Source organism: Solanum verrucosum, unplaced genomic scaffold (assembly GCF_900185275.1).
Source record: "Solanum verrucosum unplaced genomic scaffold, falcon-dt-bn FXZP01000170.1, whole genome shotgun sequence".
Lineage (NCBI taxonomy): Eukaryota > Viridiplantae > Streptophyta > Magnoliopsida > Solanales > Solanaceae > Solanum > Solanum verrucosum.
The window spans coordinates 224574-252038 of NW_026020395.1; the positions used below are offsets into that span (position 1 = coordinate 224574).

The window sequence follows — 27465 nt, forward strand, 5'->3', positions numbered from 1 at the left end:
CCTCTTGCGACTAGGCTATCCTCACCACCTTAAGATCGTGAATTTTTTTTATCAAACCCAAATCCAAGGCAAAACATGTAAGGCTCATATATACCAAAGTGAACACGAGGCTTATAGCATGTTTGGCCAAACTTCTAAAATGAGCTTATTTTGAAATGTGTTTTTCCAAAAGTACTTTTTGGTGAGAAACAATTTGTGTTTGGCCAATAAATTTTGAAAGCACTTTTGAGTAACAATTAGTGTTTGGCCAAGCTTTTTCAAAGTGCTTCTAAGTGTATTTTTCTCAAAAATGTTCTTCAATTTTTATTTTTTTTGGGAAAAAGCTACTTTTGAGCTTATGATAAACAGATTGGCCAAACAATAGTTGCAAGATGGAAGGGTCAAAAACCCACTTAGAGTATTGACTAACATCTACAATGATTTTACTACATTCTTGTTTCTTGTGGATAAATAATTCCGCATGTGCCAAAAAATAAATTAATTGTTAGGTTGAAAATTGAAAGGATTTATATTTTTGGGTAAAAGTTGCGGGTTATTGTAAGAAAAATTGGGTCCTAGCTGTGGTTCTCCATTAGAGATCCTTCTCCGTTGGCACCCAAAACTTTTCCCTTACCCAGATAATCCCAACAAGGAAAAAAAATTATATCTTACCCCTTTTCTCTATCGGTGGACGCATGGTGACGACTCCCTGAGGAAGCACAAGAACAAAGCTCAGGTGACGATTGAGGAAGCTTACGATCATACCGAACTGGAATGGCCTTCAACTGTTGATGCCTAAATATTTCTAGGTATTATATAGGTTTCTTCACATAATTAAAAAATGCCAAACCTTTTTTGCTCATTTTTAGAAGTATGAGCCTAAAATTGCCACATAAATCTATTTTTCCTTATTGCTTTTATTTTAATCTTTTTTTTTTTTTGGTGAACGAAATAGTTTCATTTCAAAACCAAAGTGAATCATTACAAAATTAAATAGGTGCAGACCACCTATTTTGCATAACTGGACAGCCACACCGTCTATACATTTCCTACTAACAGAAGGCACTATGTATAGGCTTACAATCAAATCTATCTCAAACTATTCAATGACTACCTTGACATTCAAAAGGAATAACAAAACTAAGCCAATGTCTGCCCGACTCTATGGAACTCCAGCTATCAAAGTAAGAGCAGCCTTCCAACTTAGACGACCTTGAGCTCTCACATGAAAATGATATGCAATTTCCCTGCCCAACTTATCCACTTGAAGCTGGCCCTGTTCAAACCTGATTTTATTCCTTTCCCTCCATAGCAATGCAACCAGTGTAACGAAACCACAACTAACTAGAGCCCCCTTTCCAGATGTACCTTTAGCCTGAGTGTTGAGCCATTGTAGGTCATTTTTCCTGTCACCAATACTTCTGGAATAGCCTAACCAAATCAGTAATCTTGTCCAGATAGCCTTAGTGATAGAGCAATCAAAGAACAAATGCTTTACAGTCTCCATTGCATTGTTACAGAAACTGCACTCTAGAGCAGTTGGGCCGAATTCTTCCACAGTAACCAGATTCTTCTATTCCTTCCCATTGGATAGTTGCAACAAGATATCCAGTCAATTCCTAACTTATTTATAATGTTTTGAACCTTGTTTTCCTATACTCTAGTTTCAATGAGTCCCACCACATCCACCTTGTTATTATTCAGAAAGAGCCTGACTCTTTCTGTTTGAAGGGCTGATTCAGCCCTCTAACATTCCACGTAACTTATCTCATTGTAGGTGAAGACCCATGGGGTCGCCTGTACTTGTGGATGCCTCCATGGTTAGACTTTGGAAGCTATTTAGGACTGGTATATTCGATCGTATCAAGCAACCAAATGATGCCACTAGTTCTGGTTCCTTTGATACATCCTCATTCTTTGTCTCTTCTACCAATGGAATTTTAGTCTTGACCATCCTTGTCTCATCTTTGGTAGCTTGACCGTGCATTACTTTCCACACGGGAGGCTGGGGCCTCCTCCTGTTTCTTCTTTTTCGTTTCTTCTTCTCCTGAAATTCCCCTTCCATCACACCCTCAGCAGTCTTGTTCCAACATTGCGGGAAGCTCATGGCCAAACTTCATACAGCTAGAACAGAACTTAGGCCGCCAATCATACTCCACTGATTGTTGTTTTTATTTTATCTTTTTATAGTGCTTTGTATAATATTTTTGCTGCTACAATATTGTGTTTGCTCTAATACACATTTTTCAATATTCGTGAAATATACTATAATTACTTTAATTAAAAAATTGTATCTCTGTTATCCAATATTCTTGCTTTGTAGTCATAATGTCTTCATGTTTAGTTTGTTTTGTTTGTTTTGTCCATTTTGTGGGATTTGTTTAATCTTGAATGGGTTTACTTATTGAGTTTTGGGAAAATACATAAAAACCCCCCTGAACTTGGCGCAAAAACTTACTTTAGTACTTAAACTACACGAGTGTTTATATACCCCCCTTAACATCTTTTATGTGAATTATTTTCAACCCTCCGAACACCAGCCTTGTGCGCGTGTTGTTACAGCTTAGAACGGCGCATTAGTCATCTTTTAACATTTTTTTAAAATTAAATTTCCCCCTCCAACGGTAATATCCGACCCATTACCCATTTGAAGAACAATCTTCACTTTTTAAGAACCCTAATTACCTCTTCTCCCTCACCAACCCAATCATCCAAAAATGGTGACCTAATTTATTATATTTTTCTTGATTTTTCTCTAATCTTAGCTCTTCAAACCTAAAAGTTGAATCTTTGAAGGAATTATTGTTCTTCAAAATGTAAGATTCAAACTTATTCTTCTTCATTTATTATTTTGATCTGTGTTTCCTCACTTTTTTGTTTTTCCAGATTGTTTATCAGTTTTTCAAGATTGTCGTTACTTCTTGAACAAAATTGCAGCACACAATGCGATCAATTACTTCACGCTAACGAAAGAAAAATCTTGAGATTAGGTCTTGTAGATTTGAGAGGATGAGAATCGGGCTTAGAGATTTAGGGATATTTGTTTAGAAATGGGTCGGGTTGTATTTTGGGAACAGGTGGATTATATAAAACGGGTAAGATATTTTTTAAACCCTTAGCGACGTGGACCAATGAAAACGCGCGTGTGTAACAATGCCCAGCCTTCAACTGGGCTGGTGTTCGGAGGGTTGAAAATAATTCACATAAAAGATGTTAAGGGGGTATATAAACACCCGTGTAGTTTAAGTACTAAAGTAAGTTTTCGTGCCAAGTTCAGGGTTTTTTTTATGTATTTTCCCTTGAGTTTTTCATCTAAAATTTTATGCACATAAGATATTTTATGAAAACTCCAAAGTGTTTGCACTTATCAAATCAAGAAGTTTATATAACAAACAGATACAAACAAATATCTTATTTTTTTTATTTTTTACTCAAAATTAAGATATTTGTTTGTATCTGTTTGTTCAATAAACTTCTTGATTTGTTAAGTGCAAACACTTTGAGTTTTCAGTTGTCCAAATGATGAAATACTACTCATTTAGTATGAATGTTCTTAATTGAATGTTCCTGTCTTAGTTTTTCTAAAATAGGCTGTAATATCAAGGTGTTTTTTTCTTTATTCTTACGTCAGATTATGTCGGAGATATTGAATTTGGTCAGATCAATATTTGAGCATTTTGATTATTCATCAGCAGTAAAAGGAGTGACTATTGAAGTTTTATTTTTTTAGATCTTTTTTAATTTTAATTTATTTATATATGAAACAACAAACAATAGCAATTTCTCTGGCTAGACTTCCCCATTCTCTGCTTTTCTGCTCAAAGATTTTCATATTTTTCTCTATCCAAATGCTTACTTACTCAATGTATCAGTATTCATCAGTTTCTCTTGAAGTCGAAGCCACTTGGTGAACTTTGCTTTGGGCCTTGCACCGTTCTTGAACATAAGGTATTACCAAGGTACGTTGGGCATCACCTAGCAGTGAGTAAGATGTCTGTCTGATTAGCATTCCTTATAAGAGCTAGTTTAGTCCTTGTTTCAAATACCTTACCATCTAGTAAGCTTGTTGTGGTACAAGAACAACTTCAAAAGGTTGATCTTTGATCCATAATTTGCCATGTTTATGACTATTGTCCCAACAAGTTTTTCCTATACCTTCTTAATTCCAAACTAGTAGATTTGTAAGATTCAGTCCTCCAGCACAAGTTGTTGTGGTTCAAGAACAACTCCAAAAGGTTGACTTGTAGTTCTCCATAGGAATAGCCCTGATACTGTAGCTTTCTGTCTATCTCAGATTAATCCCCTTCACAATACAATGAACTCTTACCAATGTTAGCTTGTAGTTCAGAAGCTAAAGAGAATTTCTGGAAACAGTGTTAAAATGCCTTGACAGAAAGTAAGTCTCCTCTGGAGAACAATAGTAGGTCATATGCAAAGTATAGATGTGTTATCGTCATTCTAGAGCATTTAGGATGAAAGTGGAACTCCTTGCCCTGTGTTAGCTGATTCAGACTTTTACTCAGATATTCCAGAGCTATGGCAAATAGAAAAGGAGTTATGTGTCTCCTTGCTTTAGCCGATGATTCTCCATTAACCAAAATAGTATAATTCACTATTTTCGCACATTCAAGGACCCAACCAATAAATTGTCTAGGAAATCTAATTCACTATTTTGAAAGTCTATGTTAATCATGCATATTGGGGATATATATGTCCTGGAATAAGTATGCACCACTTCATGAGCTAATATAATGCTGTCACCAATCTTCCTTTGAGGAATAAAACATCTTGAGCATTACTTATAATACTAGATATGACCTTTTGCAGTCTAGCAGCTAGAATCTTTGAGATTAGTTTTACAAAGCATTGTGCAACAAATGTAATTTTCTTTTCTTTTCTTTTTTGTCAACATAATATTATTGAAAGGGGAAAAAATCTTCAAAATGTCGACTAATAAAGACAGAAATACACACGGAAAGAGAAACCCTCTCCTCTCAGAAGAAGGAAATAAAAATTCTCCATAGACAAGAAGCATATGATACATGATCAACGAATAGTACAAAATTCCAAAATATTCATGTGATTTTTCTCCATTATTTTTCATTTTATTACTGATTTGGTTGCAGATCAGTGTGTGCAATGGTGTCGTGTTTTTTGATTTGCAGAGGTGAATTCAGTTAAGTTTCTACATTAGGTTTATGTTTTATAATTTAACATGCTAATAATATATAGAGGTCATTACAGTCAAGGTGACATGGCACCTCTCTTCGGCAGAGAAAACTACCTTCTTTCTTTTTTCTTATCTCTCTTTCATTCTTTTCATTCCTTCACTATGTTATAAGTCAACCATGTCCTCTATATTAACAAACTGTTAAAGCTACCCTTCTGTAAAAGTGTCTATATTAACAAGCTGTAAAAGCCAACAAAGTCTCTACATTAACAAACTATGTTAAAAGCCATTGCAAACTAGTGTATGGAAAGTCCAATTGTTGATACCCTTGATAAACACATCAGTTGGTTGCTTTTCTAATGACACATGGAACAAACGCAAGACACAACTCGTAACTTTATATTTGGTGAAGTTTCGATTGATTTCAACATGTATTGTTCAGGCATACTAGACTGGAATATGAGCTATACAGATTGCAACCTTATTTTCATTAACAAGAAAACTTATCTTTTTCACACAATCTTAATTCCTCTTGTTCTAACTACAAAAATTCACACACCCTAGATCATAGCTATATATTCTATTTCCGCATTTGATCTAGTAATTACACATTTTTGTGTTTTGATGAAGTGAGATTTCATTAAGGCGTCCAGTAGATGCAAAGATACGAAAGGGCAATCTGTCAGCTCAGTAAGAACAAAAAGCTTATAGAGCTAAGTAGATGACAAAATTCAAGTAGTGATCTAAGTTATTTACAGGGAAAGAGTTAGCCCAGCTAATAAGGTTAACCAAACAACTAACCTTAAGCTTACAAATTGGAGTTGAAACTCCATCGAAAAATCTCTTGTTTCTTTTGGGGTCATGATCCAGATTTTTCTGATGGATTTCCAACTTCCATTCAGCTCCAACTAGTGTAAGCATCTCTGATATTGAAGGGCATAGACCAGTTTATACCTAAAAGGGCTAGTAACATGTTCCAAAAGTGTGTTGCAGAGGTGGTTGATGCTTCTGATGTTAACTGACAAATGCAACACCTATTGACCAGTTGAAATCTTCCTCTCATAAGATTGTCTTGAGTGAGACATGCTTCTTTTAAGGCTGTCCAAGTAAAACATGAGACTTTAGGGGGGAGTTTAGGCTTCCAGACTAATTTCCAGGACCACTGATCTATTGTCATCTTATTGGAGTTCAAGTGTTCACATCCTACCTTGACTACGTATAAAATTTTTGTTGAAGCCCCATTTTAACTTATCACTGCTCTGAATGTTAATGTTGCAGTTCTCCAAGCTTTTGAGCAGATTCAATAACTCTTCAAATTCCCAATCTTGCTAATTTCTTCTTAGGTTCAGGTTCCATGAGTTGTCATCCCTGTTCTGAGCAATAGAATAATTAGGATGTCTGACAATGTTAAATATATTTGGGAAGGCTTCTTTCAAAGTGGAATCTCCTGTCCACTTGTCTAGCCAGAATTTGATATGGTTCCCATTCCCTACCTCAAAGTGAGTTTGTTTGAAAAAGTTACCGCACAAGGTATTAAATGGCCTTCCATAATCCAGTTACCTAGGGAAGTGTTGATTGTTCTGTACACCATTGAGTGTTACTGCTATGCTTAGCCACAATTACCTTTTTCCACAGACCAGCCTCCTTCTGAATGAACCTCCAATGCCACTTCATAAGCATACACTTGCTACGTATAGCAAGATCTTTGATACCAAGGCCACCAAGATGTTGGGAAGAGTGGCTTTTGGCCCCTTCACAAAGTGTAATTTGTGAGATTCATAGTTGCCTTCCCATAAAAAGTCTCTCCGGATTTTATCTAGACTCTTGAAGACTTTTTCAGATATTGGGAAGAGACATGAAATCTGTTGGGATGCTAACCAAAACGCTGTTATTAGAGTCAATCTTCCTCCTAGAGAAAGGTACCCTTTTTGCCATGTAGCTAGTCTTTTCTCAAATTTCTCAATAACCGCATTCCATATTTCAGTTGCTTTGTGTTTGGCTCCCAAAGGTAGTCCCAAATAGGTTGTTGCGAAATTGCCAATAGTGCACTCCATAATATCAGCCAGCTCCACCAAATTTGGCACCACATTAACAAGATAAATAACACTTTCAACATGTTAATATGAAGGCCTGACAATACTTCAAAAATTGTAAGGGTGAGGTTAAGGTAGAGAACTTGGGGTTTTTTTTTTACACTGGCAACATTTGTATTTAAGTCACTACTACCTTAGTACTGAAAAATCATATTTACAAATAAGAAGAAAAAGAAGTTTAATCTTCCCCAAAACTGAACCAAAATCTTGATGGACCTCTAAAACATCTATGATTGACTTAGTCTCATTGGAGTAGACATTTGTACACCAAAAACAGAACAATAAAATACATTTAAGCTTGACTTCGTGCAGTTGTTGTTCCTATTTTCAAAACATCTCATTTCTCTCTCTCCATATAGTTCATCATAATATCAGATACAAGCAGGGACCATCCTCCATCTTTCTTTGTTTGTAGCCCCAACTTCAGCCTCCTTCCAACTGAAAAGAGTCTCATCAATCTTACTAGGAAAACTCCAGGAAGTTCCTCTGAGATTAAGGAAAATCTAGTTGGTCAGTGAAATTGCAAAGTAGAAAGAGGTGTCTAACTGTCTTTGTATCCTTACCTCATAGGGAGCATCTGTTGCATAGAGAGATACCTCTCTTGGACACATTGTCCAATGTCAAAACTGCTTCATTGGCTAGCAGCCAGGTGAAGCATGCCACTTTGCGTGGCACTTTGATTCTCCAGATTTGCTTCCAAGGCCATTTGAAGTCTTGATTATCACTAAGATTTGTCTATTTATATCTCTCCTTCACCCTTTAGCACCACAAAAAATAAGTGTGCTATCTGCAAATGATAGGTGTGAGATGGACATAAGAGTCTCACTATTGATTCCAGCCCTAAAACCCTCCAACCACCGTCTCTGTTTGGCTTTCTCAAACATGCAACTAAGACCCTCCATACAAGGATGAAGAAATGGAGAGAGATGATTCCCATCTGAATCCCGTTCATGGGCGAAAAGAATCCCACTTCCACAGTAGACATGTTGTATCTTATCTAGCTATTACTCTTTGCTTCTCCAAGTGACCAAGTTTTTCTCCTAGAATGTCTAGTATTTATTTCCACTTTTGTCAAACCGAATTCAATTTTAGTTCTGTATTGATTTTCACTTTTTTCAAACCAATTGAAGAGTCCAAATAGTGCCCTACAACTGAAGCACTCAACAACAACAACATACCTAGTGAAATCCCACTAAGTGGGGTATGGAGAGGGTAGAGTGTATGCATACCTTACCACTATCTCGTGGAGGTAGAAAAATCATTACTTTTCCTTTTGGGGTTAGTGTTATGCTTAAGTTATCTATATTCTTTAGTGTTTACAAATTTTTATGCTAGTAAAGCTACTGATAAGACGTTCTATATCAAGCAAAAAAAACTGCTTCTTATGTTTATTTTTTAATACTTAAAATGAGCAGATTTTATGAGTTAAAACATCCATTGTTTTTCTCTGTGTTAAGTTCTATGAAACAAAAGGAAGCCTGATGCACCAAACGCAGGGTCCGGGAATGGCCACACCCCTACTTTTTCCTATGAAATAATTTGGGGTTTATCAATCTTTTATGGTCAATTAAGTCATTTCGATCCCCGATAGTTTCTTGAGTATGATTTGAATCATGTGTTCTTGTATGATGTGTTGAGATGATTTGTTGTGCTTTTTCACTTATTTAAATATTCCACTTACTAAAACTTCTGTGTATGCCACTTGGCATCTCAAGTCAAGTTAAATGTAACATTGATTTTAACAGGAAGCAGTTGATGATGTCAATGACAATGCACCTTTATATCTTATCTAGATAGTTTGAGGATTCCATGCTTCATATTATTATTAATTTTCTGCAGGTTCTTGATGATTATTGTTTTAAGTACTCCTTGTGTTGTTGTGTTGATTTGACAGAGTGAATAGTAATTCCGTCCAGATAATTTGGAGATTGTTTGAGCATTGTCCAAATAGCTTGGAGATTCCTTACCTCATAATGTTGTTTATTTATACAGGTTCTTAGTGGTTTATGATGCCTCCTAAGGGAAGAGAGCATTGCCAAAGTTTAAGGCCCGACATCCTTAGCAATCTTCCCCATAATGTAATCGACGTCATTCTGATACATTTGCCTTGCAAAGATGCTGTGAGGACAAGTGTTTTATCAAAGAAATGGAGGTATCACTGGTGTAGACGTACGGAGTTGACCCTTGATGAATCTCTATGGAAAACAAGAGAGGATTTACTAAACCCTACAGTTAGATTTAGGGAGATCATCTACCAGCTCTTGACCCTTCACGAAGGGCCCATTACTAAGTTTACCCTCAACATCGTTCATCTAAAAAGGTGTCCTGAAGTTGACAACTTCATATTTTTCCTCAGGAATCACATTCAAGATCTTGTTCTGCACCTTCCATTTGGAAAGCGATACACATTGTCATCTATACTTTTCACATGTTCGCAGCTGAGACATCTAAATCTCCATTCTTGTTCAATTTATCATCCATCTGCCTTTGAAGGATTTGATAAGTTAATCAGCCTGGAACTATGTGGAGTCTCAACTTCTTCTGAATTGCTGGAAAGTTTGATATCTCATTGCCCCTTACTTGAGCAATTGGTGCTGTCTACCACAGAAGATTTAGACAGGATTGAAATTAATGCTCCTATGCTGAGATTGTTCAGTTTCACAGGCGATATAAGTTCTATCTGCCTAAAGAATGTCCCTCGTCTGGTAGAAGCATCTCTGCTAGGTGACATTGAGCAGGCAGAGAGTCTTGATTTTGCAAAGATTTTCGAGTCTTGTTCTGCTCTCGAGGACCTCAGCTTGAACTTCTTAAATTCGGAGGTAAATGTTTCTCCCTGTCTTCATTGTTATACACTTTAACGGATGGAATATCTTTTGGGCTGACTTAATCTTGAAATTATGTAATTTTTTCTTAGTTCGTTGCTGAAGAAGGATATGAAATACCAACAAGGCTTCCCTATAATCTTAACAATGTCAAACAATTTTACCTGCCTGACATTTTGCTGGTGGAATCATATAAGCTTTCTTATGTTCTTTGCTTGATAAGAAGCTTCCCATATTTGGAATATCTCGAAATGGAGGTTTGTAGTGCTTTGACACTTTTTAATCTTATTTAGTGGTTATTTGCCGTACTTTTTTTATCTTCAATAATCTGATAGTCGACTTCTTATTATCTTTCTTAGGTTTGTGATGAAGATGATAGTGATACTGATGAAGAATCTACTGAAGAATCCCTTCAACCCGAAACTTTGTCAGACCTGACATTTAACCACCTTGGGGAAGTTCAGCTTGGAAGCTTTATAGGAAGAACATCCGAGATGCAGTTTATCAAGCATTTGTTAGCCAACTCCCCGGTGTTAGAGAGGCTGGTAATCAATCGACAGTTTCTAGATGAGGGGCCTCTCGACACAAGAGAAGAAATATTCACTGAGATCTCAAATTTTCCGCATGTATCACCTAAAGCAGAAATCGTCTACAAAGATTTAAGCTGATCTTGATCTTTGGCTTAGAAGAATCAAATTGACAAGCGCGAAAGAGACATTTATGTGGTATTATAACTCTCTGTTTTACCTTGCTATAACGTCTATTTCGGAACGTGAACATTGCTTGGATGGATGTTTTGATTAGTTTGTTGTCATTACATGTTTAAGGATTTCTATATTTACTGTCTGTTCATGAATGAGTTATCCAGGAGTGTTTGTTTTCTTCAGTTTTTGGAGGGACTGAGAGACTGAATCAGTCTCCAAATTTACTTGCTAACGACTTAACCAAACAAAAAATGATACTGTTGTGTTGATACTTTCGTAGGAAAAAATTTAATTGCGCTGTGTGTTTTATATCAAATCAATAAATGTAACAGAACGATGGCAAGTTTTATACTATGTTCATTGGTGCAAAGAATTTAGAGACATTGTTGGGGGAGTTTAGAGAATTGGAATAGTGCTGAATAATAGCGAGTTAATTTCTTAAATGGTCACTAAATATATGAATTTTTTTTGTTAAAGTTATTTTTGTTCGTCTTTTTGGGGCAAAGTTTATCATATCCGTATTCGATTCCTCATTTCCTAATAAAAGTATAACAATTTTCTATTTGAGATATGGTAATTAATTGGAGGACAACACAAAATAATTTTAAAAATATTTGATCTTTGAAAGGATTTTTGAAAAACTAATACATTCTTCTAATAGTTAGAATTACTAACAAACCATAGTCCATCATATATCATGCACTTTCTGTTTACATACATAATAATAATAATTAGATATTATAGTTTTAAATTCATTCCATTATCTTTTCCTCTTTAGCCATCTTTTTTTTTTGTTACACATATTCTTAATATGGTTATTAATAAGCAAAACCTACTAGCCTTTTTATCCATCAAGAAAGCTACTAGTCTATATACTAAATTAGGTGTTAATTAGGATCAAAAGTATCATTTAGGCTCATTTCTATAAACAATTTTACTAATAGGATATTTTCATTTTAAGAGACTCGAATCCGAGATCTTTGATTAAAGGATAAAAGGATCTCGAGCCATCCTATTGCGATCCATGTTGGTAAAAGTATCATTTTTTTTCTTTTCATTTGCTTTTTCATCTGTTGTTCGATACTTGTATTGAGATTCAACTAAATTTAAATTTTCTTAATGCAAGAGCTATATATTTGTAGGGACAACTTTACAAATAGGTATATTTTCGTTCCTAAAGACTCAAATCTAAAATCTCTAATTAAAGAATAAAAAAATCTCGAACTATTCCATTGCGACCCACGTTGAATTGTTGGTGAAAGAGTCACTCTAACTAACACGTGAACCCTTTTTTTTTCATACTTAAATTTAAAATTATTAGATACAATAGCTTTAAATTTATTCCATTATCTTTTCCTTTTTACCCATCATCTTTCTTTGTTACCTATTTTCTTAATTGGTTATTAATAAACAAAAACTACCAACCTTTTTTTTTCATCTATGTACTAAATTAGGTGTTAATTAGGATCAAAAGTATCATTTCTTTCTTTTCTTTTTGATTTTCGTCTAACATTCGTATTGAAGTCTAACTGAATTTAAATTCAAGCATTATAAAAATTATTTCTAGGAACAACTTTACTAATAGGATATTTTCATTTTCATAGACTAAATACGAGATCTTTGATTAAATGATAAAATGATCTCGAACCATTTCACTGGGACCCATGTTGGTAAAAGTATCATTTCTTTCTTTTCCTTTGCTGTTGTTCGATACTCATATTGAGATTCAACTAAATTTAAATCTTCTCATTGTAAGAGACTTCACAAATAGGTATATTTTCATTCCTAGAGACTCGAATTCAAAATCTCTGATTAAAGAACAAAAAATTGTTGAACCATTCCACTGCGACCCAAGTTGAATTGTTGGTAAAAGTGTCACTCTAACTAACATGTGAACCTTTCTTTTTTCATACTTAAATTTCTTTATCACATTCTTAGCGTTTCTTTAATTCTCTGTAATTCTCTTTCTCACATTAATTATTGTAATTATTTTACATGTATATATATAGGATTCTCTATATCTATCACTTTAATATATATTATTTTCTCCTCACATTTTTTGAAGACAAAAAAAAAAGTAAGGAGAAATAATTCAACAAAAAGAAAAAAAAATCATGTTTTCTCTATTGCTTCTTCTTTCCATATTGTTGAGCAATTATAATGTATATGGGAAATTAATCAATGATTTTAACCAATTGGAAATCAACAGCTGTGATTTATTCAAAGGGAATTGGGTTTATGATGATGATTATCCTCTTTATAATTCATCTATTTGTCCATTTATTGAAAAACAATTTGATTGTTTGAAGAATGGAAGGGTAGATAAAGATTATCTTAAATATAGATGGCAACCCAAAGAGTGCAATTTACCCAGGTATACTCTTATGTTCTTTAATTATATGTTTCATTTCTTTTTTTTTTCTTCTTATTATAAGGTCTACGTACTGTGTATTCTATCTTTTCCAGACTTTACTTATTCGATGATACTAAATGTGTTATTACCATTGTTATTGTTATTGTACGTGTACTCTATCTTTCTCAGACCCTACTTGTTGGATCATATTGATTGTACTTACTACGATTGTTATTGTACGTGTATTTTACCTTTCTCAGACCTTACATGTACCGTGTTATTACGATTGTTATTGTTGTATAGTATTGGTACGATAAAAATTTATCCCCATCAAATTTTTATGTTAAATCAATAAGAAAAATGTTGAAAAAAAATTAAAACGACAGTTAAAATGAGACTGGAGGGTAGGGTTATGTTTTATGTTTTGCCTTTGTTTTTCTACTTATCTGTCTGCACAACTTCTAAATTTTAGAGTGGAAACGTTTTAAGTTTTAACCCGTGACTGTTTGTTTGTCTTCTTTATTTTCTGTTTTTTTTAAGAAAAAATTATTAATTACTCTACTCTTCTTTTTTCTTTTTTTTAAACTTACTCCATCAGAGTTCAGACGTATGTACGTTTCTAGTATTTGTTTTTAAATATATATTTTTTTTTTTAAAAAGTCACAAGATTGTAGGACCAAATGTGTTTGGATTCATCAATTTTGGGGATCATTGCTAGCTAATTGGAAAATAACGTGCATTGCTTTTAATTAATTGCTGGATGGGATTGCTCGATAGATACATCTTATCCACTTTTCCTATAAGCTTTTTTCTCTAGGTTTTATTGTGAAATTTGAAAAAAAAAAAAAATTAAAAAAAATGATAGTAGAAAATTTAGTTGTATTTGGTCATGATTACATATTGGAGTTGTTTTTGAATTTTTTGTGAGTAATTTTAAGTGATTATTATTTTTCAAAATCTTGAAAATTCTGAAATTTAATTTCATACTTTATAACCAAATGTGTCTAAAAAAAATCATGATATAACGTCTTCTTTGCAATACTATTATTGAAAAAGTTTTTCTCATTTTTCTAAGATTAATGATAAGTAAATAAGTTCTTAACTGAGAAAAATCACGAGACTTGTGGACATTCTATTTTTGGTTTTTCTTTAGTTTGCATTTTTTTGGCTAGTTTGTTATGAGTGTTTAGACTTTAAAGAGAGTTTATTTCCAAGTTTGGGATTTTCTTAATTAAATAAAAAATCTGAAATTATCACATTTCACATGTCACATAATGGCAACTTTTTATCACTTGGGCAGATAGAAGACAGTTGAATTTTTTTGGACAAAAGCTAGAAAACAATATAAGCAAATCAAATTAAACACTTTAATATTGTTTAAGATTTTCCAAGCTGGCTGATCATGTGCAATTGCAAATTGTCTGTTTTATTTGATTTAATTATTTGTTTATTCAGTTAAGATAATGAAATTAAGAAAGCAAAAGATATATTTATAAAATAAAATGTCAAATGAACATCCGAATTCTTTAGGGGAAAAGATGCACTTTGTCCGATGGGTCAGTTGGTTTAAAGGATGGTTGTCCAGATGGATGACTCGAGATTTATCCCCTCAATGTCTTTTGAGTCGAGCTTGTCGTATAGGGCTTATCTAGTACGGTTTACATTGTGATTTGTAAGCTATTACACAGTAAAAGATTTACCCAATGTGCACAAAGTTCTCATCATAAGGTGCTCACCCGAAGAATAGAGCCTGTAGCGGAGGTTGTAGCAATAACGGCTGCGGTTAATCCGTTGAAAAAAAAAATTAAAAAGAGATGCACTTTGTTAGAAGTCTTTGGTCTTATTAGAAATTTATAATAGTCATTTGGACGTAGAATTTTTTATTCTTATTTTTTTTCCAAAAAAAATATTGTTTGTTTATAAATTTTGAACAATTTCCTTTTTCACTCATATTTTAAAAAAAATTAAAGTTCATGTTCAAACACAACTTCACTTTTTATATACGAGCTTGTCGTCTAATCGTAAATTAAATATATTATTGTCCTTAATTTTATTTTAATTTTTTGGTAGGTTTGATGCTACAGAATTTCAAAAGAAATTAAAGGGGAAGCAAATGATGTTTGTAGGAGATTCAATAAGCCTAAATCAATGGCAATCTCTAACTTGTATGCTTCATGCTGCTGATCCACAAGCTAAATATATCTCCAAAAGGATTGGAGGCACTTCTATCTTCACTTTCCCGGTACCTTCCGTCTCAAAATACTTGTCACATTTTGCTTCTCTAAAGTCAAATTACATAAATTTTGACCAATATCTTAAGTTACAATACATTTTCACCATGATAATTATTCAAATTCACTCTCGAGAGTGAAACATGACAATTGACAAGTATGCTTGTCATAAATAATGAAATAGAATAAATCCTATATTGACTATACAACATATTACTCTATGATGAATAGATCAATTCTCGATCACTGACGTATATATTAAATCTTGAACACGTTAATGCAGAAGTACAACACGTCGTATTTGATGTACCGAAATGCTTTTCTGGTAGACATTAAAACGGAGAACAATGGAGCTAGAGTTTTAGAGCTGGATTCTCTGAGCTCTGCAGCTCAATGGAAAGAAATGGATGTTCTTATATTTGATTCTTGGCATTGGTGGCTTCATACTGGAAGAAAACAACCGTAAGTCATCATCTAATTATATTTATAACGAGCTAGATCGACTATTTCATAAGATGAGAAATTTATATTATAAAACATGATTTTCCCACTGAACTAGCCCACTAGAAAGATGAAAAACAGATCCTCTCTGAAATGCTGGAAAGCTTTCTAATTTTTCCTTGTGAAAATACTACTATTTTTTTTTTGTTTTCTTACTAATTCAATCAAATTATCTATGAGAATAACACTGAAACACTTTTTAATGAGAAATATCAATGACAAATAATGATTTTTTTAGTACTGAAATAAAATTTCGACTTCAAATCAACCTAACTCATAATATATGCCTTGAAATTTTAAGTTTTTTTACTATGTCATGTTCTTATATATGGTCTACTTTAATTTTGCAGTTGGGATTTTGTTCAAGATGTAAACTCTACATATAAAGATGCACCTCGTCTAACTCTATATGAAAAAGCACTCAATACATGGGCAAAAAGGGTAGATTCTGAAGTAGACACCACAAAAACCAAAATATTTTTCCAAGGAATTTCTCCTGACCATGACAACAAGTAAGTTCAACAAATATTTATACTTATAATTATACTATACTATTTATTGCGAAATAATATATAATAGACGTCTAAGTTTTATACACTAACGAATAATACTTAATTTCAAAATTAGCCCTGGAATCTCAGGTTCAAACAGGTGTCAAGGTGTAACGCAACCATTGAAGAGTACAATAGGAGTTCATGAAGAAGAATTGGTACTAGAGAAAGTATTGAAAGGGATGAATAAATCAGTTTATTTATTGAATATAACAAATTTGTCACAATATAGAGCAGATGGTCATCCTTCAGTTTTTGGGCATGGTGGACATAGGGACTTGGATTGTACACATTGGTGTTTGGCTGGTGTTGTTGATACTTGGAATTTACTCTTAAGTGCACTTCTTGGATAATTAATCAAAACATTAATAACATTTTATATTATTATGTCTAGTGATGGTCCAATATTAATATCTTCATCATATGTTAATTATATATGTATAAAGTAGAGAAACTCCAACCGTTTGAGCGCTACTTACATCCTATTTCGAAAGTTTTTCAAATTAAAATAATTCCAAATTTTTCAGAACTCGCAAATACATTACTACATAGCAAACGATATATAAGTTATGTATTAAATATATAAGTTATGTATCAGATACATAACTATAAATCAGATTCATACTTATTTATGTTTAAAATAAGTGAGATTATGTATTAACAATAACATTAATACCAGATACATTGTAGACAAACAAAATTGTAATGTATATGATAAAGGTGCAGTGATGTATCTAAATGTTAAGAGCTAGAGAGAAGGAAAATTAAAAGAGAAATTTTGTAATAAATTCAAATGGTAGAATTTTTTAAAGATTATATTATCTTAAATCATGTAATTACTTAAATTTTCGTAATTATATATAAGGTGGTTTGTGGTTTTTTTTCCATAGAAATGAAGGATTTGTTTGTATTTTGTGTTTCTTGATTGACATGTCAGGGCATGTGTAAAAATATTTGTTCGACTAACTTTATGTAAACGTGTTTCGAGTTCATTGTTTTTTGAAGACACATATAGTGAAGGATAATCAGTTGAAAATTCTTCGATAAAATTTATATTATATATAAAAATTTAAAATTAATTTTAATGTAAATTTTAAATCTTAAACACTTGTGATAAAATTCTTAACTTTGCCAGTAGTTGAAAACCAAGTTTTTGCAAGGATTGGCTTTTTACTGTGATCTTTAAAAAAAATTCCTTCAAATATGATGGTCTTCAATTTTTATTTCTTATGCTCATTTAATGAAAAATTATGAATCAAATTATCCTTATATATAGCTTAAATTTGCAAGGCATAAATTTAGAAATGTAATGGAAAAATAATTATTATTTTTTTGTCAAAAGGATTGTTTTCATTAGTACAAAAGTGTATTCAATTATGCGAAATTTGTACTATAGATAATTTGTTTTGAAAGGCTATGAAATTTGAATGAAATGATTGTAAAAACTTGGATCGATCTATTGCTCTGATACCATAAAAGAATGTGGAGAAAATATTTGATTTTTTTTGTTTTGATGATTGTATTGAATCAAAATTTAATATTTGTACAAGTATTGTATACGAAAATAAAAATACTGAGATACATTTATCTTATTGTTATTTGTACACATTCAACAATCAATCTAACAAATGTTACTCTCCAACATGCTAAGGGTGTGAGGAGAAGCTTCCAGAATTAATTTTTATATACAATTGGAAAAGAAATTAGTCAGCCACAATTCAATTCTCTTTAATTCTAATCAAGAGTTTAAATTGCTCCACGTTATCTAGATCATTTCCTTTGTTTTCTTTGTCTTTCATTTTGAGTTTCTTTCTTGTTATCGATTTGAATCAAGGACATGAAAATAGAGAAAATTCATTCTAATAGATTAGTAGTTTTAACTAAATCTTTTTGTGATTCAAGATATTTATTATATACTTATTTATCACATCTACTACTTGTAAACTACTAACCAACATATATCATGCACTTTATGTTTACATAATTCCCAATTTGATACATTAATCTACTTATTATTTCCACCGTCTTTTTGTTTTTACTTCCTTTTTCATTAATAAAATTACTCATTTTCTTTATTTGGATATTTTATTAATGACTAGTAATTAAAGAAAATAATTAATGCCCTTTTTTCTCATTGATTCTTTTTTAAGAAAAAATATTATGTATATATAGGACCCTTCCAAGTATCAAATAGACACAAATAAAAAGAGACTAAAGCTTTTTATTTTTTACTTTTTGGCGTGTCTTATAATGATGGCTAGTTTTTCTCTAGTATTATTTTTTATTGTTTTCATGTTGAAAAATGTAGATGGGAAGTTGATGAATGATGTGAACAAATTGGGAATGAATGGTTGTGATTTATTTAATGGAAATTGGGTTTATGATGATGATTATCCTCTTTATGATTCATCTGTTTGTCCATTTATTGAAAAACAATTTAATTGTTTAAATAATGGAAGGCAAGATAAAGATTATCTCAAATATAGATGGCAACCCCATGGGTGCAATTTAGCTAGGTACATTTTTTTAAAAATCTATGTTGTTCTTGTTTTTAGTTTTTGATTTGTGTTTATGTACTTAATTTAGTTATTTTTTATGGAACAATTAATTAGGGTGTGGTTGACAGGAAGGGAAATGTGTATTTTAGAAAAAAAAAAAAATCTTGCCTTTTTTTATTATGTTGGGGAGTAGGCAGAAAATTTTGTCCCGGATATTTATATATAATCAAGGAAAATACTATGATGAAAGGGCGGTTGGGGACTCGAGGTAGGGAAGAGATCGAGGTGGGCTCGATGGTGGGGGTTGGATAGGTCAAAGGTGGATGAGAGGGGTAATTTCTGGTGGGAGGTAGGGTGGGGAGTGAGGGTGGTGGGGTGATGAGGCGGGAGAAGAGAGGTGGCAAATTAGCTCGTGAAAACAGAACGTATTCATGTTTGGGTGGGTTATTGACTCGTCCATTTCAGCTCATAAAATATTGGATTGATAGGTAATCCAAATTCACCCATGAAAAATTTTAACAAGATTTATTTTTATTTGATATAATATTACTGTAACAATAAAAAAAAGTTTTATTGGACGGTTGAGTTATGCCCTATATAATTTAAGCTCATTTCAGTTCAACTAGCTTTTGGGTGAAGTCAATAACCACTCAGATTTATTAACTCAATTAATTTTGACTAGTCCAAACTCAACTTAACCTGCTTATTTAACACCTTTTATGAAATGCCAACCACAAAACTTATTTTCTTTACTTTTATTAGGAAAAAAAATCAATTTTCCTTATTCAGAAAGGACTAATTTTGCCCTTGATGTCATGTATGTTCATTTGTGTATAGGTTTAATGCTACACAATTTCAGCTCAAATTAAAGGGGAAGAGGGTGATGTTTGTAGGAGATTCACTAAGTGTGGATCAATGGCAATCTCTCACTTGTATGCTTTATGCAGTTGATCCACAAGCTAAATATATCTCCAAGAGGAATGGATCCACTTCTTTCTTCACATTTCCGGTACATACGTTTTCTGTAACGTTAAATTTAGTCTATGGAAATATAAGTCGACTTATTTAAACTTCTTGTTGAAATACATTTTCAAAATAGAGCTTTTCATTGTATATAAATAAACTTTCGTATCCTACTCTTTACAGAAATACAACACGTCCTACCTGGTATCTCGAAATGTTTTTCTAGTAGACATTGTCAAAATGAAGAATGGAACCCGAGTTTTAGAGCTCGATTCTCTCAGTGCCGCGGCTCAATGGGAAGAAATGGATGTCCTCGTCTTTGATACTTGGCATTGGTGGTTTCACACCGGTAGAAAACAACCGTAAGTTCTCATATTTTAACATGTAATAGCACGTTAGTTATCATACCAATCAATAAAGATATTAAATTTATTCAACATTATCTTATATGTGACATAAGTTTATACATATATTTTTTTACATCATCAGTACATAGAACATATTGTTGTGATTATAAGTTTATAATTGTTTTTGTAGTTGGGGTTTTGTTCAAGATGGAAACTCTACATACAAAGATGCAAATCGTGTAACTCTATATGAGAAAGCATTGAATACTTGGGCAAAATGGGTGGACACTAAAGTAGACACCACAAAAACCAAAATATTTTTCCAAGGAGTTTCTCCTGACCATGACAAGTAAGTTCAACACACGTCCCAATTTACGTGACATCTTTTAATGTTGAAGTTTTATACACTGACAGTATATTTATTTGGTTATAAAATTAGTTGTACCGGAGCAACGCGACCGTCGGAGAGTACACAAGGACAACATCCTGGAGAAATAGTGTTGGAGAAAGTATTGAGAGGGATGAATAAATCAGTTCATTTGTTGAATGTAACAAAGTTGTCACAATATAGAGTAGATGGTCATCCATCAGTTTATGGATTTGGTGGACACAGATATGTGGATTGCACACATTGGTGTATTGCTGGTGTTGCTGATACTTGGAATGTACTATTAAGTGCAATTCTTGATCAAATATAGATCAATTATATTACTGTTCGTTCACTTTTATTTATCCATAATGCATCTTAAATCGCAAAAATGCTTATTGACTTCCAAGAAAAGCCCATAACTTCAAAACTTTGGGCCAAAGTCCAACAGTATGATTCCCCCATCTCTATCTAAATAATCCAGTCAAACTGTTTTGATAGTTTTGAAAAACTAAAGTTGGAAATTTGCACAAAAGCGAATTCAGAATTTAAAATTTATGATTTTCTACATCGATTCAAATTCATTCTATAATAATAATTCAGTTCAGTATCAAATATTTAAGTAGATTTTTCAAGAGTTTCACGTGAACCTGTAAGCAAACTTCTAGATCTATCCTTGACAAACTAGATACATCGTACTTTTCAGAACTGTCAATCGAATTTCTTCTCCCTATGTTAAAAAATGATTTTTTTTATGTATGTTTCGATGGAAACTTTTAGAACCTTAATTTTTAAACCATGGAAATCGAGACCCTTAAGTTGAATGAAGATAGGGGAAGCAAGTAACCAAAATTTACTAGCAATAATAATTAGCATATATTATAATTAGTGAAGTGAATCAAAGAGTGGAACTAGCAATTAATGACACAAGTTATTGGTTTCCAAATCAAGCCGTCAACATCCATTGAATTGATAAATAAAGCAAAACATCAACAAGTAATATTTTTCATGAAAAATATTTAGCTTACCTTTGGATGGTCGTTACATATAATTATTTCATATATGTATTATATTGTGTTGTATTGTATTGTATTGTATTATTTTGATAAATACAATATTTGGATAGATTGTATATTGTTTGTCGTCCGTTACATAATGCTACACATAAGCAATTTGAAGAACAAACCGAAAAGAAAAGTAGGATATGAGACAGAGTATTACAAAAGGGTAGGGAAAAGGGATAAAACATGACTATGACGAGAAGAAAATAATAAGGTAACGATGCGATCACATTAAATTGATCGTTACGTAATGATTAATTTAATGATACGATATACAATAAAACTCAAGTAACAATCAAAACAAATACTGTATTTAATCTAACAGTACAATATAATATAATACAATAGCTACAACCATCCAAACAAGTTGTTTAGAGGAGATATTAATACTTTCTATAAGTTACTAATCATCATGATCACTTATGCAACATAAAAAAATTGAACACATGCATGAATCCATTTCAGAAATTCATCTAATACATTTCATCTTCACCTATATATATTGCACACATACAAAAGACCAAAGTTCCCTCATTTGTACATCAAATTATTGATACAATAAAAAAAAATTGAACTTTTTTCTCATGGTTTGTTACTCTATATCTATCATTGCCATTGTATCAACATTTTTAACCATCTATGCACTTTCTCTTTTCTTGAATTCAAAAACCAAAATCTTCAATGAGGTAAATTTAGTAGGAATAAATAAGGGGTGTGATATTTACAAAGGGAGTTGGGTTCTTGATGAATCATATTCTCTATATAATGCATCAACTTGTCCTTTTATTGAGCCCTCATTTGATTGTCAAAAGAATGGACGCCTTGATAAAGATTATTTCAAGTATAGATGGCAACCAGTTGGATGTAATTTGCCAAGGTAATTGATTTTTGAAATAAGTTTGTTTAATTTATTGTTTCAATATTGGTTAGTAAGGGTGTGTTTTGTACAGAGGAAAGATCAATTTTACAAAATATTTTTCGATTTTTTCATTAGTTGATCGATCAAAATGTTTTATAAATATTTTTCTGAAATATTAGGAAAATGATTTTCCTGGTGAAAAGAGGATAAATAGATTTCATAATTGATGCTTCAGGTTGATTGTCTCCAGGGATAGAGCGTAGGAAAGGGTTTAACAGAACTTAATAGTTTTGATTCATAGACAATATCTTGACTTTGCATCTATCCTAACACCCCCACTAGTATCGCACTCCCACCACCCCAACTCACCTCCACCGGCTTCATAGTATTTGTCAAAGTATATAGAACTACTTTTGAGATAATAATTTCTATTTATTTATCAAATATCAAAAGATAAAAAATAAAACTACTTATTTTTTTATAGAAAAATCTTTTCTTTCGTACCAAATACACCCTAAATTAAGGATTTCAATATTATTGAATTAATTAATCATTGACATTTTTTTCCTTTTTTATGTTCTAATTCTTATAGATTCAATGGAACTGAATTGGTGTTAAAATACAAAGGAAAACGCATCATGTTTGTTGGGGATTCACTTGGTCAAAATCAATGGGTTTCTCTTGCATGTATGCTTCATGTTTCACTACCACAAGCCAAGTATAGCATGGACAAAATTGGAAAGATTTATACATTCACCCTTTTGGTAAGCCATATATTATTTTCAAATTTATCTTCTATAATTTGACAATATAATATTTTATTTACACTATCAATTGATAATATATATATATATATATATATAAAAGAATTAGTAGCACTTGTTTATTTGGTGTTTCAATTATTGATATATTTCGATTTTAGTCATCATAATGATATTTGATAAGCACGTATACAATCATCAATTAATAGAATTGTGCATTTTTGATTATTTGTTTGTGAATATTCATAAAATTACCATTATAATTGACCGCTCCTCCATTTAATTACTCGTGTATTATGTTAAATTTGTGTTATTGTTCCATATTTGACGATAACATATATTTTAACATATAGTCAACTTTTAACATGAAAGAAACAAACAAATACATTTTAATTAATTAAAGACTAAATACAGCAAGTCATATATCACAATGACCAGAAGCAAAATTTATCAATATATAACTTAGGGAGTAGAAGTGCTATTATCCCAAAAGATAATTACATCAAATTGTCCATAATATAAAATTGAGCTTAGTAACATGTAAAAAATCCAAATTATCTGCTACAACATGTTAAAATACACCAATAGAGAATACAAATTATTTTCATTATCCGCTTATATAACTTAAATCCTCCTTATTCATATTTTGTCCGCTCTTTGTTTATACATAACATCTCTTGTTATAAAGGAATACAATAGTTGGTACTTGTTCCTTGGAATTGAGATTAGTAACTTGTAAAATAATCCAAATTATCTGCTACAACATGTTAAAATAAACTAATAGAGAATACAAGTTCTTTTCATTATCAGCATATATATCTTAAATCATCTTTATATATATGTTCATATTTTGTCCACTCTTTGATTTTTACATAACATTTTTTGTAATATAGGAATACAATATTTGGTTATTGTTCCTTGGGAATCCACTCATTGTTGATACTGTTACTCAAAAAGGCTCAAGGGTACTCAAGATTGATTCAATTAGTTCTGGAAATATTTGGAAACAAATGGATGTATTGGTTTTTAATACATGGCATTGGTGGGATCGCAAAGGGAAAAAACAAACGTGAGATATACATGTGATATACAGTAATATTTTTCATATTTTTTTCAATATACTATATAGTATGTTTATTATTGTATGTCCTACTAATTAATTATTATCCATTTAATGCAAGATATTATTATTTGTTTATTTTTGCAGTTGGAATGTGATTCAAGAAGGGAATATTACGTATAAAGATATGGATAGAATGGAACTTTATAAGAAAGGATTAAATACATGGGCCAAATGGGCTGATACTAATCTTAATTCAACAAAAACAAGAATCTTTTTTCAAGGAGTTTCTCCTGATCATGAGGGGTAAGTATCATTCTTTATAAATTTAATTGTGGGTTAATAACATTTTTGGTTCCTCGGTTATTGATATATTTTGATTTTAATTCCTATGATATCTGATTAAACATATTAAACCTTTATTTTGTTGAACCGTGCGATTTTTGGTCTCATTGCTTATAAATATTCATAAATTTACTATAATTATTAATCGTTTCGATCCCACTACTTAATGATTACTCACTACATTAAGTTTGTATTGTCACTCCATATTTAACAGTGATATAATGCTATAAATAAATTACATAAAACATACTTTTTTACCAAAGGGATCAAAGAGACATTATTTAGTTATTTAAGGTTAAATATGTTGAGGTATATTCTTTCTATCCCAATTCATATGACATTTTTTTTATATGTATAGTCATCAAAACAATATCATATTTTTATATTTAGTAACTATTTGATTTTAAACTTTTCATTTTAATAATGAAATAATTTATAATTATAGAAACCTTTGTAGATAGTCCTAGGCCACAAATTTCTAAATTCCTTTTTTCTTCTCTTACACGTTACCTAATCAGACACTTTTGCATAAATTAAAACAGAGTATGTCACAAGTACCAAAAAGCAAAATTTACTAATAAGGACCAAAATTACTATTATCTGTTAACTTCTTGTTTCATTTAGATGGTAATTATATAATTATATTAATATATCTTGAAATTGATAGTTTTTTAATTTTATTTTTTAATATTCAGATGTAAAGGAAAAACAGGACCAGCACAAAGTCCAGGAAATATACATCCAGGAGAAATAGAGCTAGAAAAAGTTTTGAAAACTATGTCAAAATTATTCGTCCGTTTGATCAACATAACAAGATTATCACAATACAGATCAGACGGCCATCAATCCATCTATAGTAATAGCATGGATTGTATTCATTGGTGTCTACCTGGGGTCCCTGATGCATGGAATCAACTCCTTTATCATTTTCTTATTTCATAATTTTACTACATTTTTTTTTTAAAATCTTAAATTAACTCTTTGCATGAAAATGCATATAAAGGTATAGTTGTACGGCACAAATCTGAATTAATCGGATTAGTACATTATAAATGAGACTCAACCGGCCAACTTCCTATCAAGATCAAAACCTTATAAGTTAATGTTTTCGTTGTCTACGAGGTATTATGTAGATTGATGAAAATAATTTTTTATCGAATTTTAAGATTTTATGTTCAAATCCTTTATCCGGATCACACACTATATGATTCAAAAAATTGAAGATGACGCTCCCGACATAATTTTCTTCATATCCAGGCTCGAATCCATTTGCTTCCTTAAAAAGATCTGAAATCAGTTTGAGTGGAGAGTTTGAATCTGATTTTGACCCATTCCAGATTTATGTATTTGTATTTATTATGAAGTGCTGGTCAACGTCAACACAAAACAAACAAGTTTAAAGTCCCATTATATTTTTTTCCAGCTAATAAGTTCAAAAAAATGTTTTCTTTTTCAGTGTCGTCTCATCAGTATCTCAATCAACGGTTTTAATATATTGAACATTTTAAAATTAACCTCTTATAATTATTTTATTAGCTAGCCAGTAAGATTGGTCAATTAACGAAGTTCTGAGAAGGTAGAGTATACCGATAGATCCTCAGGACTATCAAGAAAAATGTTTTCAAAAATTAGATTTGACATGAAAAAATTCCACATTCGGGATAGAATTAACATTAATAATTCATCAAAGAATAGAAATATAGTTTATAATAATTAACTAATTGATTAAAAATCAAATTAATATAATTAGACAAGATTAATTTATGACAAACGCGTTCTCATACCAACCTTGTTTTCTCTAATTTTTCTTTTCGTAATTATAAGCGCGTTTTTTTTTGTCGAGTAACACCGCCGTTTTTACAACATTTATAATATTCTCCCATGCAAATATTCCCAATATTGATTTTAATATGTGTTCTCATTCTAGAGAATTGTCGATTTGAAAACACTTCTAATTTTTTTCAAATATTTATTCTCTTCGTTTAGTTTTATGGGTTTTAGTTAGGGATGACAAGAAACTTAAGTATGTGTGAGTATGGCGTTTTTGATGGAGGCGGACCGATGAGTGTGAGTCAAGTAAGAATTGACAAGTTTATAATTTGACAAGGTTTTGAAGATGAGTTGTACATGATTTTTTAGGTGAAACTCATATTGGAATGGAAGAGGAAAATTATGATGAGATTTATAAGGCATGACTCAAGTTTACATAGCTGATATATGCACGTTTTGCAACTAAAATGTTCTTTAGTTATACACCTAAATGGTGCATTATATTCGAGACTTCAAGTAAAAAATAAAAGAGTATTTATCACCGACCTTGCAAGAAGAGGCTCCTCTCCAGTGATGATCTCTCCAGTTTCTTCAGTGCTACCTTGTATAGTTGACACGTGATCATTTAATTTTTAATGGAGAGAGAAAGAGAAATAGTAATAACCATGGTTAATGATGTTTGATCAAGAAAATTAATCTGGTCCATTAAAAATTAAATGAACACATGTCAACTATATACAAGGTAGCACTGGGAAAAACTAAAGAGATCATCAATGGAAAGGAGCCTCTTCCGACCTTGCACAACCTTAATTGGTGCCTTACTTTAAATAAGGTTGTTAATTTTCTGTTAATCAAGTAAAGAAGTGCAGCTGGATATATATCCAAAAATAATAATGCGTTGTTTATGCTTTCTAATAATGTTGTTATTCCATTAAAAAAAAACTATATACACTATGTATAATTCTTTAAACTAATTTATTTACTAAGAAAGCAACAAACATAAATAGCTTCTCCAAATAGCTTCTTAATC

General features: G+C 31.7%; 4 protein-coding genes across 5 annotated transcripts; all 4 read left to right on the plus strand.

The window, feature by feature from the left end:
• The first annotated feature begins 676 nt into the window (after positions 1-676).
• On the plus strand, positions 677-10908 carry LOC125839346 (F-box/FBD/LRR-repeat protein At1g13570-like). The gene is made up of 4 exons (XM_049518337.1): positions 677-788; positions 9235-10061; positions 10157-10321; positions 10424-10908. The coding sequence occupies exons 2-4, from the start codon at positions 9249-9251 to the stop codon at positions 10730-10732; spliced, it is 1287 nt and encodes a 428-aa protein (XP_049374294.1). The 5' UTR covers positions 677-788; positions 9235-9248; the 3' UTR covers positions 10733-10908.
• A 1898-nt stretch (positions 10909-12806) lies between these two features.
• On the plus strand, positions 12807-16797 carry LOC125839347 (protein trichome birefringence-like 43). 2 transcript variants are annotated; one of them, XM_049518339.1, is made up of 5 exons: positions 12807-13142; positions 15192-15363; positions 15636-15814; positions 16204-16365; positions 16481-16797. In XM_049518339.1, the coding sequence occupies exons 1-5, from the start codon at positions 12883-12885 to the stop codon at positions 16755-16757; spliced, it is 1050 nt and encodes a 349-aa protein (XP_049374296.1). In that variant the 5' UTR covers positions 12807-12882; the 3' UTR covers positions 16758-16797. The 2 variants fall into 2 exon arrangements, with proteins under 2 accessions (XP_049374296.1, XP_049374297.1); XM_049518340.1 differs by lacking the exon at positions 16204-16365 and having other exon boundaries at positions 16505-16797.
• Positions 16798-18602: 1805 nt separating this feature from the next.
• Positions 18603-20910, plus strand: LOC125839348 (protein trichome birefringence-like 43). Its single transcript, XM_049518341.1, has 5 exons — positions 18603-18920; positions 19740-19911; positions 20049-20227; positions 20403-20561; positions 20652-20910. The coding sequence occupies exons 1-5, from the start codon at positions 18655-18657 to the stop codon at positions 20908-20910; spliced, it is 1035 nt and encodes a 344-aa protein (XP_049374298.1). The 5' UTR covers positions 18603-18654.
• Positions 20911-22296: 1386 nt separating this feature from the next.
• Positions 22297-25607, plus strand: LOC125839284 (protein trichome birefringence-like 42). The gene is made up of 5 exons (XM_049518263.1): positions 22297-22517; positions 23092-23263; positions 24154-24329; positions 24468-24626; positions 25361-25607. Exons 2-5 carry the CDS (start codon positions 23138-23140, stop codon positions 25605-25607), a joined length of 708 nt encoding a protein of 235 aa, XP_049374220.1. The 5' UTR covers positions 22297-22517; positions 23092-23137.
• The last annotated feature ends 1858 nt before the right edge of the window (positions 25608-27465 follow it).